Here is a 16,193-nt window from a genome sequence, read left to right on the forward strand (position 1 = left end):
GATAATGTATAAACGTTGCCCAGTGTCAGGTAAACGTTGCCAGAACGTGGCAGTAACGTTAGTGTGTATTAAACGTTGCATGTTGATCAAAAAAGTGAGATTTGAAACATATAAGCAATGTTGCGGACTGACATTTGAAGATATTTAGGCAACGTTTTGACAACATTTTCGGCTGCTCGGGCAATGACGTTCACAGCACTACAGCCGAACACAAGCCGCAGATCAGGGCAACACAAACACGAACGCGAGGCTACTGCACATGCGGCAGGCTCACGCTACTAGTTTGCTACGCCTTTGGAAAAAGCAGCGATTCAACAGAAAGCTGCAGCGACGCATTGCACAACTAAAGAGGTAGATCGAAGCGCAAGTCAGTGACCTGGAGAGACAACAACGCGGACGAATAAGCGAATGAATGGATCGACAGCGCGACAGTAAGAAAACCTGGCTCTTGCTCTGACCCCTGCTCGACTAACGCAGACAGAATCCGCTGCGCGGGATCATCTCGCGCAAATTAGACACAAATATGAAGGTATGGACACGGACCTTCTAGATTAACTACGCCAAATGTACCTCAACACGATACCTACAACTAGCCCACTCCCAATGTATGAAGTACTCGGCAACGATCATTGTATTAGGACTTAACGGAAGAGGAGACGTATGGCACGCAATAGGACAACTCCGGATGACCTCGGCGGCCGGACCGAACGGCTCTCGAACAAAGCCCTCGGGAACCTAGACATCGGTTCAGTATCTCCCTAACGGACGTCATGAAGACCTACCAGAGGAAAGGAGAAGCACCACAGGCATGGAAACACGACCAAATGACATTCATACCAAAACCAGGGAAGGATTAAGCGTAACATAGAAAACCTGATACCAATAACGTTAAAGTCATGCCTAGGCAAACTAATGAAGCGCGTTGTTCCTAACAGGCTTCAAAATTTTATCGAAGACAATGGCGTCATCCCCCAACCATGGTAGGATCCAGACCCAACGTCTCGATTCAGGATGTCATGATCCAGCTGTCGAGGGACATTCTGGATCGCAGGGTCTGTCATGGGACGAAGGCATACTCTGATTTGACCTTTGTGAAGCCTTCGATAATGTCTCGGACGATCAGATATTAGAAAAACTCTCGCTATTGAATCCTAGAGGGAGAGTCATCGGGTACATTTGGTTCTTCCTTTCGAACAGGATGGTGAAGCTCACTCTCGGCGCGGTCAAATCAGACTCCATATCTCTGGGCGGAAGGGGACCACCGCAGGGCTCTGTTGTGTCGCCGTCCACTTCAACATTGAATTCATAACACTGCCCCCAGAATCGTCGCCATCGAAGGACTAAAGCATACTTTTTATGCGAACATTGTGGGTGAACAGGGGAAGTGATGCCTAAATAGAAAGTGTGCTTCTGGAAGAAGTCGACCCCATCGCGACTTATGCTCTCGATGTATCTATATTCTTACTTATATACTTATGACTTATGTATGCTCGCACCTCAAATCTGAACTTCATGTAATCTTAGAAGGCCCTAATTGAAAGGAAAGGCCTCAGCCTCCTCCAATCAGGGTAGACCTCAAAGGACTACCCACCAAAGAAGGAAACAGCATCAGAATTCTATGTATGTTCATTAAGAGTAACCCCAGAAATCTAGCAACATTGTATAAATTGGACACAACTCTGACCCAAACAAGTATATTCCCCTGGTTCACTGTAGCAATTAATATAGTTAAAATGTTAATAGTGTAACACCCTTTCATGGCGGCCATGTCCAACAACAGAATATACAATACTCAATAAAAACTATAGTCCAAGCAAGCTTTCGTACACCAGCATGTACAGCTTACATCCATCCAAAGAATCATTTTCGCTATCTTGTATTCTCCAAACCTGGTGCCCTTTATGTTTAGACTATATAGTGGCTCTGGCGCGTTAGACAGCATTTATTCCGATCTGATGACACAGACGAGAAATGCAGACGAGCGGACGCTGTTGCATCCATCTCCAATAGGCGGAAAACTATCAAGGTTCAAAGTATCCTTGAACCAAGATTCACGAGCGTAAACCACGCTTCTTCGCTCAGTAAGCTTCTCGACAATGGGCTTATCTGGCTTCTCGTTGTTCGGTGGTCTCGGTAGGCTGTACTGCACGACTGCCTCATCTCGCTTTAGTCCAGATGGCGTATGTGTATGACTCACTTACATATGTTCAAAGAAGGATCGGCGCAGATGGAGCTTCACGAAGACGATGATGCTTACTTCACAACGCGAGCATGTTATTCAGTTGTAAACGAGGCTCATAGGCTGCAGCGATAACATAGCGATCTAGTTCCTGGGCTAGGGAAGCTTATCTGTTATATTATTTCTGGCGCGGGTTCAAAACACAGTCACGGTAACGCTTTTCTGGCGCAGATTAAACTTCAGCATACGCAGTACCAAGCTTGCGCAGATGAATCACGTGGGATGGGGCCAGCAGTATAGCTTGCGCTGTAATATAACAAGTCCAGTGTACGATTCTTGCCATAAAAATGTTATAGACGTAATTTGGGGGGGGGGGGGATTTACAATCCCCTGCCCCTATTATAATGACCGCGCGTAATTAACGCGCGGGGTTACGCGCGCTGTTAGGGAGAACCGTGAGGAAAGGGCACACTGACCAGCCCTCACATCCTCCCAGCCTCCCGCGGCGACACCACGTGGGTTTCCTTATCTCCTGCCGGCATAACCGGGACTTCTCTCCCCGGTCCGAGTCGAGGAGCGCGCTCGGAGGTTCTTCGGCGGTTGAGGGCGCACGCGCACGGTTCATGATTTCCGCCGGGAAGACCGCCGCCTTCACCCTCATCGCCCGGTACTCGTACGCACCTACCGCGATGGTCTCTGAGATCAGTGATGCCAGGTGAGCAGAACAATTTTTCGCCTCCTTGCGTGTGCTTACCCATTATGTGGGTTATTTCACCCCCGTATCCGAGCGGGGCACGTTCGCTCGCTATGGCGGTTGTATTTGAGTGTTGCGTCTTTGCCGTGTACTCGAGCATAATAAACACTGTTCGAATACGTAACTCGGTGTTTGTCTCCTCTGGTCCGAACCCGCCGCAGTGGCGACTTCTTGCACCGCGGGCTGGATGGGGGTCACAGCACTGTATGTTATGGCTGGCACGCCGGGGCTAGAAGGCAACTGTAGCGTCTAGCTCTCCCGTGGCGCATTCTTGAGAGAATAACCCCCATAAATGAGACTTGATCTTCTAAACCACATGCATGACCGTATGGCATGTTCGTATCATATGTACGTCATATTTGCATAGAGTCTTTGTCAAAAGTTTAGAGCATAGGAAGTTCGTTTCGTATACACACCATGCGGTTCCTTATGAACTTTCCATTATTCCCATCTCCCGAAAATGGGATTTTTTGTCCTGCCCTATCTAATGGGAAGAACTTTACCGTGAATGCTGAATGAGCGTCACTACGCGATTCAGAGCTGAAAAAAGTGCGAACTAGAAACAAGGACAGAGACGGAACGTCAAGGACAGGCGCTATCCTTGCGCCTATCCTTGCCGTTCTTTCTCCGTCCTTGTGTCTAGTTCACGCTTTTTTTCAGCCATGAATGTAAACCACCTTGCCCAACTTGCTGCTCTTCTACGCGGCTCAGAAGCAGATCCTCTCTGGTCTAACTTTTGAAAGACTACATTTTATGAATATATGTCCGCTGGCTGTTTCAAGATCATGGTGTAGTCTTTAGCAGCGGTTCTCAAACAGGATTTCACCCCGCCGGGGTGGCGCAGTGGTTACGGCGCTCGACTACTGTTCCCAAAGTTGCGGGATCGAATCCCGGCCTCGGCGGCAACTTTTCAATGGAGGTGAAAAGCAAGGCGCCCGTGTGCTGTGCGATGTCAGTGCACGTTAAAGAACCCCAGGTGGTCGAAATTTCCGGAGTCCTCCACTACGGCGTCTCTCGTAGTTTTAGTTGCTTTGGGACGTTAAACCCCTCAAACCAAACCAAACCAATCAAACAGGATTTCGCCGAACCCAGGGGCTCCGATGGCTGCTCTTACAGGTTCCTCGAGCAAGCTCGCATTGGACTTCACCTCTCCCCCTCGGGGCTCTGTCCCACCCTTTGCTACGCTTGCGGCTCATGGTAAGTTGAAACTAAACGAAGCATGCCAAGTTGATCTGTCATCATGTCATCATTAAAATATGTCCAGAACGTCGGCGAAAAGGCGTAAAGGTGTCGTTGTGTCGGGGAGACGTTTGTTGGGGTACGTGCACTCGTGCGCGTGCCGATTGAAGACCAGGACGGTGGGCCGCATAGCTGAGTTAGCCGAGACAAGTCAAGACAGATAAGCGCATGTGTCTCATTGGAATGACAAGCTGGCATATAATAAAAATTAGTTGTGGTTTAACTCTGGTTAACTCTTGTTGAATTGCGATAGCAACGGCGGAAGCTTCTTTTGCGTGCTACTATATTCCCCTATCACGCCCGATCAGTGTAAGATGCTACCTTATTGGGGAGCTCATCCTTTAAGAGTATGAGGCGAGAGCGTAAGCTACCAGCCCACATATAAATGAGAAGGGTTCAATGCTGCTGTACCGAATGTGGAGCGAAAGCTGCCGGTGACCGAGCGTTCTTCTTCTGCTTCAAACGTGGCCTCCGCCGGGACTACGCGATGACCTGGTGCAGTATCGCTATTGGAATAAAAATTAGAAAACTCCAGAAAACAAAAAAAAAAACTGCCTACAAAATGACTAAAAGAGAGAGAAATCAGGAGGTGTCCATGCACAGGCAACCTCGTCTGATTGGGGCGACAAGGCACGGTCACTATATAGTTAAGGTCAAAGCCCAATTTGCGTTGAAGACATGGCACCGCCTCTCTGACACAATTATAAACATCGGGCGTTTTGCTGTTATGCTGAATGGCGTTGGATAAGGCTAAGTCTCAATCGGGAGTCAGCAGAGCAACGGGTTAAAATAACGACAGAAGATGAATTCTTGCTACGAAGTTTTATTGACTCTTCTCTCATCCTTACTATCATCTTGGACTCCAAAACATTACACGTATATAACCACGTGATGCTTCTTTCTAATGCATTCTTCTTCCATGGTTAAGAAGGACGTGAAAAGGGGTATGACTTAGGATTTGCACGATTTTTCGTCTCGGATAACAACAACCCTAATAACGTGCATCTTTTTTTTTTTTTTATGAAACAGCGCAAAAGAAGAAGGACAAAGAAGAAGACACAAACACAGCGCTGCGTTTTTGTCATTTGTGCTGCTTCGTCCAACATGAACAATAATCTAGCCAGCACCTCAACGTTTGTAAGCATTTTTTAATTGCTAATCACGCAACCTGACACGCTGGAGCAGCTTTCTCAGAATTTGGTTTGGCGGGATCAAAGGGGTGTCGGCGGAACCTGTGGGCACTCGATCGAACAGTATAGTTTCTTCCACTCGGATAGACTATATAAGACGGAAGCCTTCGATGTTTTACTGCTGCGTTGCGTTTATTACTCTCATCGGCCGAGGCACGCACGCGCATTTTCCTTTGGCACGCATAAACCGCTGGTTTAGTCGAAAAACCCAGAAGACTCGAGAATATAGCTTTTGGGTATTGTGGCCACGATGTGCAGATCGTATATATGCGGCAGCCTAAGGTCGTAAAGAAAAGCTACATAGAGTTTCTGAAGCGGTCACTGCATAGCGCAGCGGACTTGAAGTTTCGCCGCCGAGGCTCATCCTTTATTGCAGGGATGACTTTAGGGAAACGCTGGTGCCTGCCGTGCCGAAAAAAAAAAATGCGAGAAAGTTACAAATATACTTTCCCACGGAAAGTTTCATTTCCAGAATGTATAGGTGCGCGCAGGGTGCGTTTTAAATCCGCCAATATTATCAGAAATATAAGATCATAAATGGCAGGTTAGCAACATACCTCAAGAGGAAAGGATATACCGGTTCTGACAGAAACATGGAGGTAACAAACAGAGCGTATTGAGGACTCGTAGTCCTGAGAGTGCTATGGCATGGAAAATGGTAGGTGTAACATTAAGACACAGGAAGCGTGCAGATCGGGATCAACAAGGAAAAAAAAAAAGAGTTCATGGCACTCCAATCAAAATCGCGAAAAAAATGGGCATGGGCCAGGATATGTAGTGCGAGGGGAGGATGACCGATTGCCGCTGAAGGTAGCAAGTTGGATTACAAAGGAAGGCAAGCGTAGAAAGGGCGGACGGAAGTTAGGAAGGGGGATAATATTAGGAAGTTTGTTAGGATAAAGTGGATACAGCTGGCAGAGGACCGAGTTAATTGGAGAAATGAGAGGCCTTTGATAGGCAGTGAATATTGTCAGGCTGGATGGTGATGGTGGCGATTAGTACAATGTTTCTGCCTCAAAAGAGAGCCACGGGCTGTCAGAGTCAAGAGTTTATCTTGGTGTATACTTCTCTGCATCTAATGGTAGGATACATGCTAGAAAGCGTAAAAATTATGACATGTGGCTAGTCAGGAGGGGAAAACTGAGAGCAGTAGCGTATCTTTTTGGGGGTGAAACCTTTATTGTCTTTAGAAAACAAACATTACAGCAAAAAAATAAGAGCAAGAGTCCCTGTCCCGTATGATTCTTTTGCCTGATAAAAAGTGAAAAAAAAAAAATGGCGCAGCCGACTGCCACGCGTGACAGTGCACAGTTCTCATTCCCGTCGTTGCACCGGTCCCCATTTCCAATCATGAACGCAGCCTGCAAGCACAAAGTTTCGTGAAGACATCAGCGCCGTCCAAATATTCTTCGTGAAACTCAATGCCTACGGCTGACGTGCGTGCTTGGCCGCTCATTTCGAAGTGTGCTTCGGTGCCACGTGCATGCATCTGTCATTATCTTTGGAGGCCTTACACTTCGCATGTGATGAAGTTGATGACGAATGAGTCGTTGACCACGTATCCGTTCTCCGGGTTCTCGATGTCGTCCAGACTCATGATGGCTGTATAGCCGATTCCCTCGTTCTCACCGTCTTTGGGCCGCTGAAAGCAGTGCTCAAGATCTGGGCCAAGTTCCTCGGGCACGATCTCGGCTATCTTGTGGTACGTGTTGTTCTTTTGGTCGACGATGACAAAAGTGCTGCGCCTCTTGTAGGGCCACTCAAGCGTAGGATCATATGGACCCTTGGTGATGTAGACGTACAGGCTCAAGCAGGTCTTTCCCTTGTCATCCTTCTCAGCAAAGTGACCACCCAGGTACATCTTGTAGCCTTGGATGCCAACGTAGAAGTCGTCGCTGAAGAAAGATTTGGCCTTTCCCTCCAGAACCTGTTCCTTGAGCTTGGAGAAGTTCTTCACTTGCCAGACGAACTTGCTCGAGCGAAAGCGGTCCTCGATGCTGTCTATGCGGCCTTTCAGATAGCTTTGGATCTTCTCGATCTTTGTGACAATCCGCTTGTTGGCCACCGCTGAGTCGTCACGCATTTTCTTCATCTCATTCTTGACGGTCTCCTGGACGGCGTTCACCGTGGTACGGATGGCTTCGAACTCTGCGAAATTCTCCTTGAGCGACTTCACCTCACGGCACACGTCGTCCAACTTCTCGCGTACCTCCCGTATCTGACAGGCCTCGGCGTTGGTGTAGAGGAGGCCGCCGTCATCGGCACGAACAAAGTTAGCCATAGCCGAGCCTTCACCGGCTTCCTGCTGAGGGACTGGCCCTGTCTGCTGCGGCGGCATGTTCCGCGGGCACTCAGTCTTAAGATGGATCGCCAGGTCCTGGCGCTTTAGTTCTTTCATACAAGCGACGCACTGTATTGCGTGGTGGCCGCACACACTCACGTGCTCCTTGAGGCCACTGAGTGGCCCAGCGTGGTCGCAGCCTTTGGTCTTGTTCGGGCAGGCGACACGAAAGCTCTGCAGGATGTTCGCAGATGTCGTGTCGTGGTACACCTGATCCTGGAGGCTGCGCGCATTGTCAATCGGGCAGACGAAGGTGTCCTCGTCACGCAGCTTACCGAAGCATTTGGGGCAGAAGAAGTGCGAGCACTTGGTCAGGTAGAGCTCGGAGGGTATGGTACCGCACAGCGAGCAGATGCGGTAGATCGGCACCTCCTGCTGAAACTCGATGCTCGTGTACTCCCCGATGAAGGGGAAGCCCGTCAAGTAGTACTGACTGGTGGACATGGGTGCGTGGCGTCCCGCGGACGTGCGACTGCCTGCTTGCCTTCTGCTTTCCAAGACACAGCCCGCCTAGTCGACGAAGGAACTGCAAACGTTGCGTAGGCTTATGGGGTGCGTTCGAACGTCGCGAGCAGGGCACGTTCTAGGGCGCCAGCGCAGCTTCGTCAAAGCGCGTGTTTCACCTTGCGCTTCCTCTTCCTCAGCGCTGTGCCATACTTCTTCCTTTTTGCATATGCTAATTAGATCTGGCGCACTCAGCTACTCTTACCGTATCTGCAGTCTTCCACTAAATAAGCAGGTTACGCGCTCATTTCAAAGCTAATTCTACATCACGTATTATTCGCGTATCATCTTCACCCACGTGTTTCATTTTTCTTCTCTATTGTGTTGAGTGCACACGTTGTACTGCGGCACACAAAAATTGATGGCGCGCAATAGCGACTGATTCTTTCTTTGCTGCTTGCTTACAATTATATAGTTTCTCAATATTACGAAGAAAGAAGATCGCGCCATCGTCTATGTGAGTTTCTTAGAAAAGGAAGGTTAGAAAGGCGATGTCTCGCCTGCTCTGCTGCTGGCTAGCGACTGTCATACGAAGTCGCCAACTGATTATTTGCACTAAAAATTATTTAATGTTGTGCGCACATCAATTAACAATGATTTATATTCAGGCCATATAAACGAAACCAAAAGTGTAGCTACTGTCAGATTACATCGATATAATACCCTTGTCATAAGGACAGTTTCGATCCTCATTGAACTCGATCTGCATTGCGTTGAATGCAGATCGAGGTTGTCACACGGCAACTTTCAAGTGCAATCGAGCTCGAGCCTGCTTGACTTCAAGCTGCTTCCTCAATCGATCTTGAGATTTCAAGCACACTCGAAAGCGGTCATCGACACCTTCGTCCTCAGTGAGCTCTAAAGCGCACATGAGGAAAGTTTCTCAATGCTCACTGAAAACGCCCGTGTAGCACGGGACACTTCAATCCTTCTTGAAAATCTCAATGCAGATCGAGTTCAATGAGGATCGAAAGTGACCGTGTAACAGAGATATTACTTATTTCAGCAAAACAGAAACCGAAAGTGAAGCACTGTTTTTCGGTTTCATCTTTGAATAACGTTTCAACGTCCGTTTTCATTCACTGTAAAAAAACGTATTGTTCATCAAATTTTTTGGACAATACCACAAATGCATCAAAAAAGTTTTACCAAAAGCGAAAGCAGACGGGATAACTTCTTTGTGAAGTTCGTTAGTAGCCGATCCAATCCGATTCCAGCCGACTAGCCATGCCACTAGCCGACAAACATAGGGACCCGTCTGCACGCAATGGCTGGGCTAGGATTGCCGAAATTTAGCAGAAATGCAAATACTGTTCCCAGTCCAAGCGACCTTAGCGACGTAGAGCGTCTCGAAGACTACCCTGAAGCTGACTTCAGAGGCATGACGCTTTCACTCAGTCAGGAGACAACAGAGGCCACATCTCCGAGCCAGCCAGCGGCTCAGCAACGCGATGCCGACGTCTCGTGCCTGGTTTCCAATCGCTGCCTCGGAGGTGTGTACGATTTCACTACTTCGTGTCTGTTAAGATCTAACTAGTTAACGAATCTCGCTAACAGCTTTGCAATCGGTGATTTAGAGGCTTGCCTGCTTTGCCTACTTTTACCGCGCATCCCCAACCGCAATTAGAAGCGCGTACTTTGTTATAAGCATTTTGTTTTAATCTACTGAGTTTAGTGCTTCGTAAACGCTCTTTGACTAGCTGCTCGCAGCAACTAGTCTGTCGCGCTTTTTGGCCGTGAGGACGAATTCAGCTGGGAGGCAAAAGTTTTTCACTCCTGATCGCTCATTTGCCGTTTCATGGCCGAGATCTCCGAGCACCGTGACCGTCGACACCTTCTGCTGTTTCCTCCCGTTTGAACCACTCATCGTTTCTACCTCGTCCGCACATCTGCCGTCCACCCATGTATTCCGCTGCCTCTTTAGCTCACCGTTCCCGTTTACCAGGAGCATGCGTCAAAATGAAACCCGTTCTCAATTCTTGGTTGCATGAACGGTCGTGATTTCGAGAATTCGAAGAAACCTATTGTTCCCAACTTCGATCCTGTTTTTTGTTGCTCTCGTTGTCGTTAACTTAATCGTCAGCGTTTACTGCGCCGCACTGTCAGAGTCTCCTGTTCCGTTCCGCTGCATTCGCGCTGAGGCGGCCGCTCGCGCAGGTGGTTGGTTGGTCGTAAGCAGCGCTGTTTGACGGAGACGCCGAGTCGGCGTGTTCGCCCTCTCGTCTGCACCGGGGTTTGCTCATGCCGTGCGCGGCTATTCTTACTTTTAGGCCTCGATCGTTGAGCGTAGTACACCCCCTTTGCTTGCGCCTGTTTGTATCCGGATGTGCAGCTGTTTCTTTCAGGGCCAAAGAACGAGCATCTGCAGCCCTGTGTGTGTGTTTGTTTGTGTGCCTGCAACCATTCCTCACGTTCTTTGTTGTGTGTTCAGCTGACAGTATTGTCTATTATGACAATAAAAACCTGGCCTTCTGTTATAACAGAAGCATAAGCTTCTGCTTGGGAAGTGGTCCATCATGATTATTGAAACTTGTGCAGTACTAAAGGAATAAAGACTAAGGGAGAGAGCACGAAAAACACACGTGAGCACTTGTGTTTCCTCCCAATATCTTTGTTCATTTCGCATTACAAATACTTCAGGCCATATAATGGGCCTACTAGCAAGCATTCTCCGTCTAGTGTTCCATTATCAAGGTTTGTGAAGTGGAAGTAATGCACTGTACAAATTTATTTGTACATCATACTTCATGTTGTCGATGGTAGTTCAAACTGTGGCACCAGTTTGTGCGGTGTCTTGCAAAACGGTGACTAAGTCGTAAGTAGTAAGAATACTTGGTAGGGTGGAGCTAAGAGAATTAAAGGAATTATAATTGCCCTGCCTTCACTTACCAGCAAAGGTGTATGTTATGAACGCTAGAAATAGATAGGAAGATGAAGTGCTCTACCGAAATTATTTGATGCACAATGGGCCTCATCACTAAAGAAGGAAGGAAGCGACAAAAATTTGTTGAGGGATGAAGAGGGTGTTTGGAGCAGTTGATGTAGCCTTCACTACATGACCCTGTGGCTCTGGCTGATACTGTGGAGATGGTGATGGCCACCTCTTGGGCTTCCAGGATTGTGCTGGTCAACCGCATCCAAGGTCACATTGGGCAGCTTGCAAGTGGTGCGGCTTATGCATGCATGTCCATATGATATAAAGGTAGGGGTGTTGCCACACCATGGGCATGCATGTATACATAGTGTTAGGTGGAGGCAGTGTTGATGGCAGATGTTGGGGAAAATGAGAGTCTGAAATCAGCAGAAAAATGCAGGCATTCTGTGATGAAAGGTATTTGTGAAGAGGAGGGTAGATGCATTGATTGAGATGTGGGGTCTTAAAGCGTGTCAGTATTGGGTAGAAAGCGGTTACATGTCCGGGCTAGGCGTCCCCGCCTGGTTGGTGTAATCGCAAGGCAGGGTGTCAGATTGTCAGCATGATCTTGTTGTTGCAAGGTGGCTCCCGAAATGCGGAGGGCAAATTTGGATATTTGCCCTGACTTGCGGCCTTTGAGTCAGGGATAATGTGGCAGCTGCGCATTGTTTGTGCGGTGCTTTGATCGTAAGTGCAGTGGGAATAGCCTTTGCGGCAGCTCGGTCAGGGGCCTTAAAAGATTCAGCAGGGCAGAGGGAGAAGGAATGATCGATAGCTGTGAAAGCATACTTAAATGGGAGATAGTAGTAGGCTATGTCTGCATGCACACCCTTATCATTGTTTCAGTACATTCTACAGAGGCATTGAATGAGGGCGTGAAGTCGGGTTGCCTGTAACCTATGGTGCATGTGGCATAGGAGGAGATAAAGGGGAAGGGGGGGAGCATATGTGCACTCACCTCCTTGCCTGTCATCGCAAGCAGATCCATTCTGCACCATAAAAGTGCCTGCCTGCACCATCAGTCGGGGTAGCGATTACTTATGAAAGTCAATGCATTCTGTGAAACCTATTGGAGAAATGAAAACTGTTATACTGCCATCCGTGAAAAATGATGTTAGAGCATGTGTTTTTCTTACGTTGACAATAGCAGCAGCAATTAATTAAGGCGTGTCTTCTGATCATGTTGAAGCCCTTGAAACAAAGGCTTAGTGAGAAATGCCCACTTCAGCTTGAAAGTGTTCTCATTTTTTACGGATTGGTTGCTGTTTTGCTTTTGTTCATGATGGGATTGTCTACAAAATCTTTCATAGTACTGGCAACTATGAGTCAGGCAGTGTGGTATCAGGTTGTTGTGTATGTGCTCAATATGAACTGAAGCGCGTTGATTGTGGTCAGCTTTGTATGGTTAAGGGTCCAAGGTTGCAACACTTGGCAAAATGTGTGCTGATTAGGAATGTTCAAAAATATGCCATTAGTTGCTGCATGCCACCTTGTTTTCCTCAGCGCAGGACTCAATGCCTATTGTGTTCTGCAACTTTACCGGAACTGTTTTGAAAAATTCTCCCGGCTCAACTGGAGGCACATTTGCGTGTGAAATCGTACAGAAAGCTTGCATATTGTTGATCCTTTTGTGGTGTAGTAAGTCTTACAGTTGTGCTTACCTGGCTCAGCCCACATGATGAGAAACCAGAATATCTGACGAGATTGAAGGAGCAAAAGACGCAGACGGCAGTTTTCCAGTAAAGGGCAGCAGTGGCGCCATCATCATTACGAAAAGTGCCAACCCCTTCCTGGGCGCTCAGAACCGTGGCGCTTTTTTCCAGCGATGCCAAATGGTGCTACAAGTGCCTTTTGCTGGAAACTCGGTGTTGGTATCTTTTATTCTTCAATCTCATTGCAGACGGCTCTGGTTTTTCATCATGTGCGGCCAAATTAAGTAAACACAATGGTCAAACTTGCTACATAAAAAAGGCTCAACAAGGCGCAAGTTTGTGCACAGTTTCAGCACAAATGAGCCTCCTGTTGAGGCTGGAGAATTTTTCAGAACGGTTCAGATATATTTTCAGAACACTGTATGCACAGATGTAGGCACCAAGACAGTTTCTTTTTGCTGCTTGTTGACCAGACGCAAGCAGCCTGGATGGTAACACTGCTGTCCCTGCTGAAAATGCATCCACCACGTCGGCCGCTTCAAGCATCGTGCGTCAGTTCTCGCGGGAATTATCGGAGGAGGAGACAAAGGAGTACTTCTCAGTGCGGGTGAGCCTGGTTGGTTTGTAGTGCATGGAACTGTTAGGTTTGCATACCAGCATCAATGAGAGCTCTTTTGATTTTTTACCCTTTAATTTGGTTTTAGTGTGAACCCAGGTATAAGAGGTTTTATGACTTGTACCATGTTAATTGAGTTTACTGTTTGTAGTCCGACCATTCTGGAACTGTTTGTACTTAAAGGAGCTCCAAAAATAAAAACCGCAGGAAAGATCAGATTACCTTTGATTTTCTAATCATTCAAGCAGGAAGAAGTAATTTCACTGCCATGTTTCTTACACAAATGTGTTGTGCTTCTTTTCTGGGGTGTTCTGTCCATGCTTGCGCAAAGGACTGTCACATAAAAAGTTGCTATATTTTAATCTCTCATCATTGAGCAGCATTTTATGTATATGGAAATGATCAGTTGTTTAACTTTTGTTGAGAACACACTAATTGTGCTAAAAATTAATACCTGATAATACCTAACGTGTGACTCCAAGTCATTGGGAGAGGGTCGCATGCATAGCATTATGCTTGCTCTAAACGTGTGATTTTACATGCCTGGCTTTTTTTTCATGATGACTTTCAACCTGGTGTTTTTGTTTTTTTCCTTTGTTCGGACTGAGAACATCGAAATCTCTAAAACTCTTGAGGTATATAAGGCGCTTTGTCAAATTTACTCTGGGTGGTAACTTCAGTACGTAACATCACCATCAAATGAATTAAGAAAAACATCGTTGAAATGGAACAGTGAAGCATGAAGATTTTAGCACAAAATGACAGACTATTAGGACACACATAATTTTTACTGTGATGGCGTGAAGAGTGGTATGGGGAAGTGTTTAATGGATTTTGTCAGTATTTGCAGCACCCCCTTCCCCGCAGCGCTAACGGCAGATACACGCACGCACGTTATCGCTGCACAGCATTTTTACATACTGCCAAGAAATGTGCTCTGGACTGCGACGGCGGGAAACAGAGGGACCCAATAACGATTATCGATTTTTTTTTGTTATATTGTCAGCTGCAAAAGCTGGTGTTAAGTTCATTATTTTAGTGGGTTCACTACGTGAACAAATACAATAAATTTACTGTAATGGAAATGGTTATTATTAGATTTTTTTAAGCCATTCAATAATTTGAACGTCGGATAATTAGAACTTTTTCCGGTCCCGTAAAGTTTGAATTCACGAGCTTTTACTACGGTGTACTTTAGAGTACAAGTCCACTTCAAACGAAGAAAAGCAGGTTCTGTTCATTTCCTTAGTGTGAATTTCTAGAGTGATCTTTTCTGTGCCAGTGGCAGTTGTTCAAAACATCATTGCTGTTTCCTTTTCTCTACCTGCATGTCAGGTACTTAAGAAGCAGAAATAACACGCTTAGAGAGCCAAATAAGGTAGGGTATAAAAATAAAACTTACTTTCACCAGTTTCCAATGCGATACACTGGATTATGCTGCCTCCTCATGTATCCGACATGAATGCCCTCCTACTCTGCTACTTTTTGAGGACACATTGCGTAAAGTTTTCATGAGGAAATAAATAAGCACGGTGTGCAATGGACAGAAGGCTTACCGAGATGTCTCTTTGAAACGGCAGAATCGGTGCCCGAGGAAAAAATATGCGCCGGAGGTTAGTGGAGTGGAGGGGTATCGGGGCCAGCTTAGCTTGGTCGTGTGGCCGCAGCTCGGAGCACCTTTAAGCAGAGTAGACTTCTGTGCCTGGGTGATGCTGATTCTGTTGGTGACATTGCTTCTCACTTGAACAGGAAGGGGCCGTGGAGAAGGCGGCAGAGCAGTGCAGCCCAGTGCTCATGAAACATCTTGATGGTGAGCTGAGGGGCGTCTGGCTACTCACAGAGTAAGTGGCAAGAGCGCGGCTTGCTATGTCACCGTGCTGCTACTTGACAATGCTTTTGGCTGAATGTTAATTAGCTAATTGGGGCAATTATGTTGTGCAAAGTGGAGGGAGTGCTGTAAGAAAAATTTTGACAGCATTCTGGCCTGTCATTCAGAGGTCACAGAATGAAAAAAATTTAGTTGCTGTCCGTACGTGGGTTTCTGACAGAAGCTTGCGCACATATGTGCTCAGTCTTTAGATAGCCTAGCCATTTTCTTGCGTTTTTCTCAACCCTCTTCTCTTGGGCTACTTTTTTCCTCATAATTCAAATGATGCCAACCCATGGAAGAAGGAACAGAAAAGGCTTGCCTCAAGTAAGCCCTGTTAGGTGTGGTTACCACGTAGTGAATTGAATGTGGGTGTAGCAACTGTCCTAGAGTGATGCTACCCTTACCTCAAGCTGTTCCAAACTGGCTGCTGTTGAATAGGGCTGCAATTCGAGGTAATTCGAGGAGACATACATGGCTGCTGCATCGATAACTTTCATTGAAACATACTTACAATGAACATGACTGTTTCACAGCAACAGGCTTGGCTACCATCGGTCTTAAAAAATTCCGCCTTGCATTTTGAGCAGCTGCCGTTTCATCTCGAATCCCGGCCTCGGCGGCAGCTTTTCGGTGGAGGCAAATAGCAAGGCGCCCGTGGGATGTGCGATGTTAGTGCACGTTAAAGAACTCCAGGTGGTCGAAATTTCCAGAGTCCTCCGCTACGGCGTCTCTCATAGCGTGAGTTGCTTTGGGACAAACCCCACAAACCAAACCAAATCTTTTCCTTGAAACCTCGACCAGTACAAGTATCAGCAGATTGACATTGTCATGCTTTCCTGTCTTCAGGACATTCTGACATGCCAGCTGATTAGGTCTATCTTGAGTCAACTAGTCGCAGGCTATGTTTGATCATAACTCAGTGGTAATTTGGTGG

The 16,193-nt window shown here is 47.0% G+C and overlaps 2 protein-coding genes across 3 annotated transcripts in view; one reads left to right on the forward strand and one right to left on the reverse strand.

Moving 5' to 3' along the window:
* Positions 1 to 6,872: 6,872 nt before the first annotated feature.
* LOC146195918 (TNF receptor-associated factor 6-like) lies at positions 6,873 to 8,147 on the reverse strand. The gene has a single exon (XM_084596298.1). The coding sequence runs from the start codon at positions 8,145 to 8,147 to the stop codon at positions 6,873 to 6,875; it is 1,275 nt and encodes a 424-aa protein (XP_084452424.1).
* Positions 8,148 to 9,428: 1,281 nt separating this feature from the next.
* The window catches only part of LOC146195919 (tumor protein p63-regulated gene 1-like protein), a 34,618-nt gene continuing 27,853 nt past the window's right edge, over positions 9,429 to 16,193 (forward strand). For both annotated transcript variants that reach the window (XM_084597960.1, XM_084597959.1), the window contains exons 1-3: positions 9,429 to 9,700; positions 13,247 to 13,380; positions 15,139 to 15,230. In XM_084597960.1, coding sequence (XP_084454086.1) covers positions 9,475 to 9,700; positions 13,247 to 13,380; positions 15,139 to 15,230 — 452 coding nt within the window. In that variant the 5' untranslated portion in view covers positions 9,429 to 9,474. The remainder of the gene's footprint in view (positions 9,701 to 13,246; positions 13,381 to 15,138; positions 15,231 to 16,193) is intronic.

This window comes from Amblyomma maculatum, chromosome 3, assembly GCF_055883805.1.
Source record: "Amblyomma maculatum isolate TAMU_Amacu chromosome 3, ASM5588380v1, whole genome shotgun sequence".
In the NCBI taxonomy this organism is placed as follows: Eukaryota; Metazoa; Arthropoda; class Arachnida; order Ixodida; family Ixodidae; genus Amblyomma; species Amblyomma maculatum.

Coding starts and splice junctions, on each gene's coding strand:
- LOC146195918 (XM_084596298.1), bottom strand. CDS start 8,147: ATGTCCACCAGTCAGTACTACTTGACGGGCTTCCCCTTCATCGGGGAG.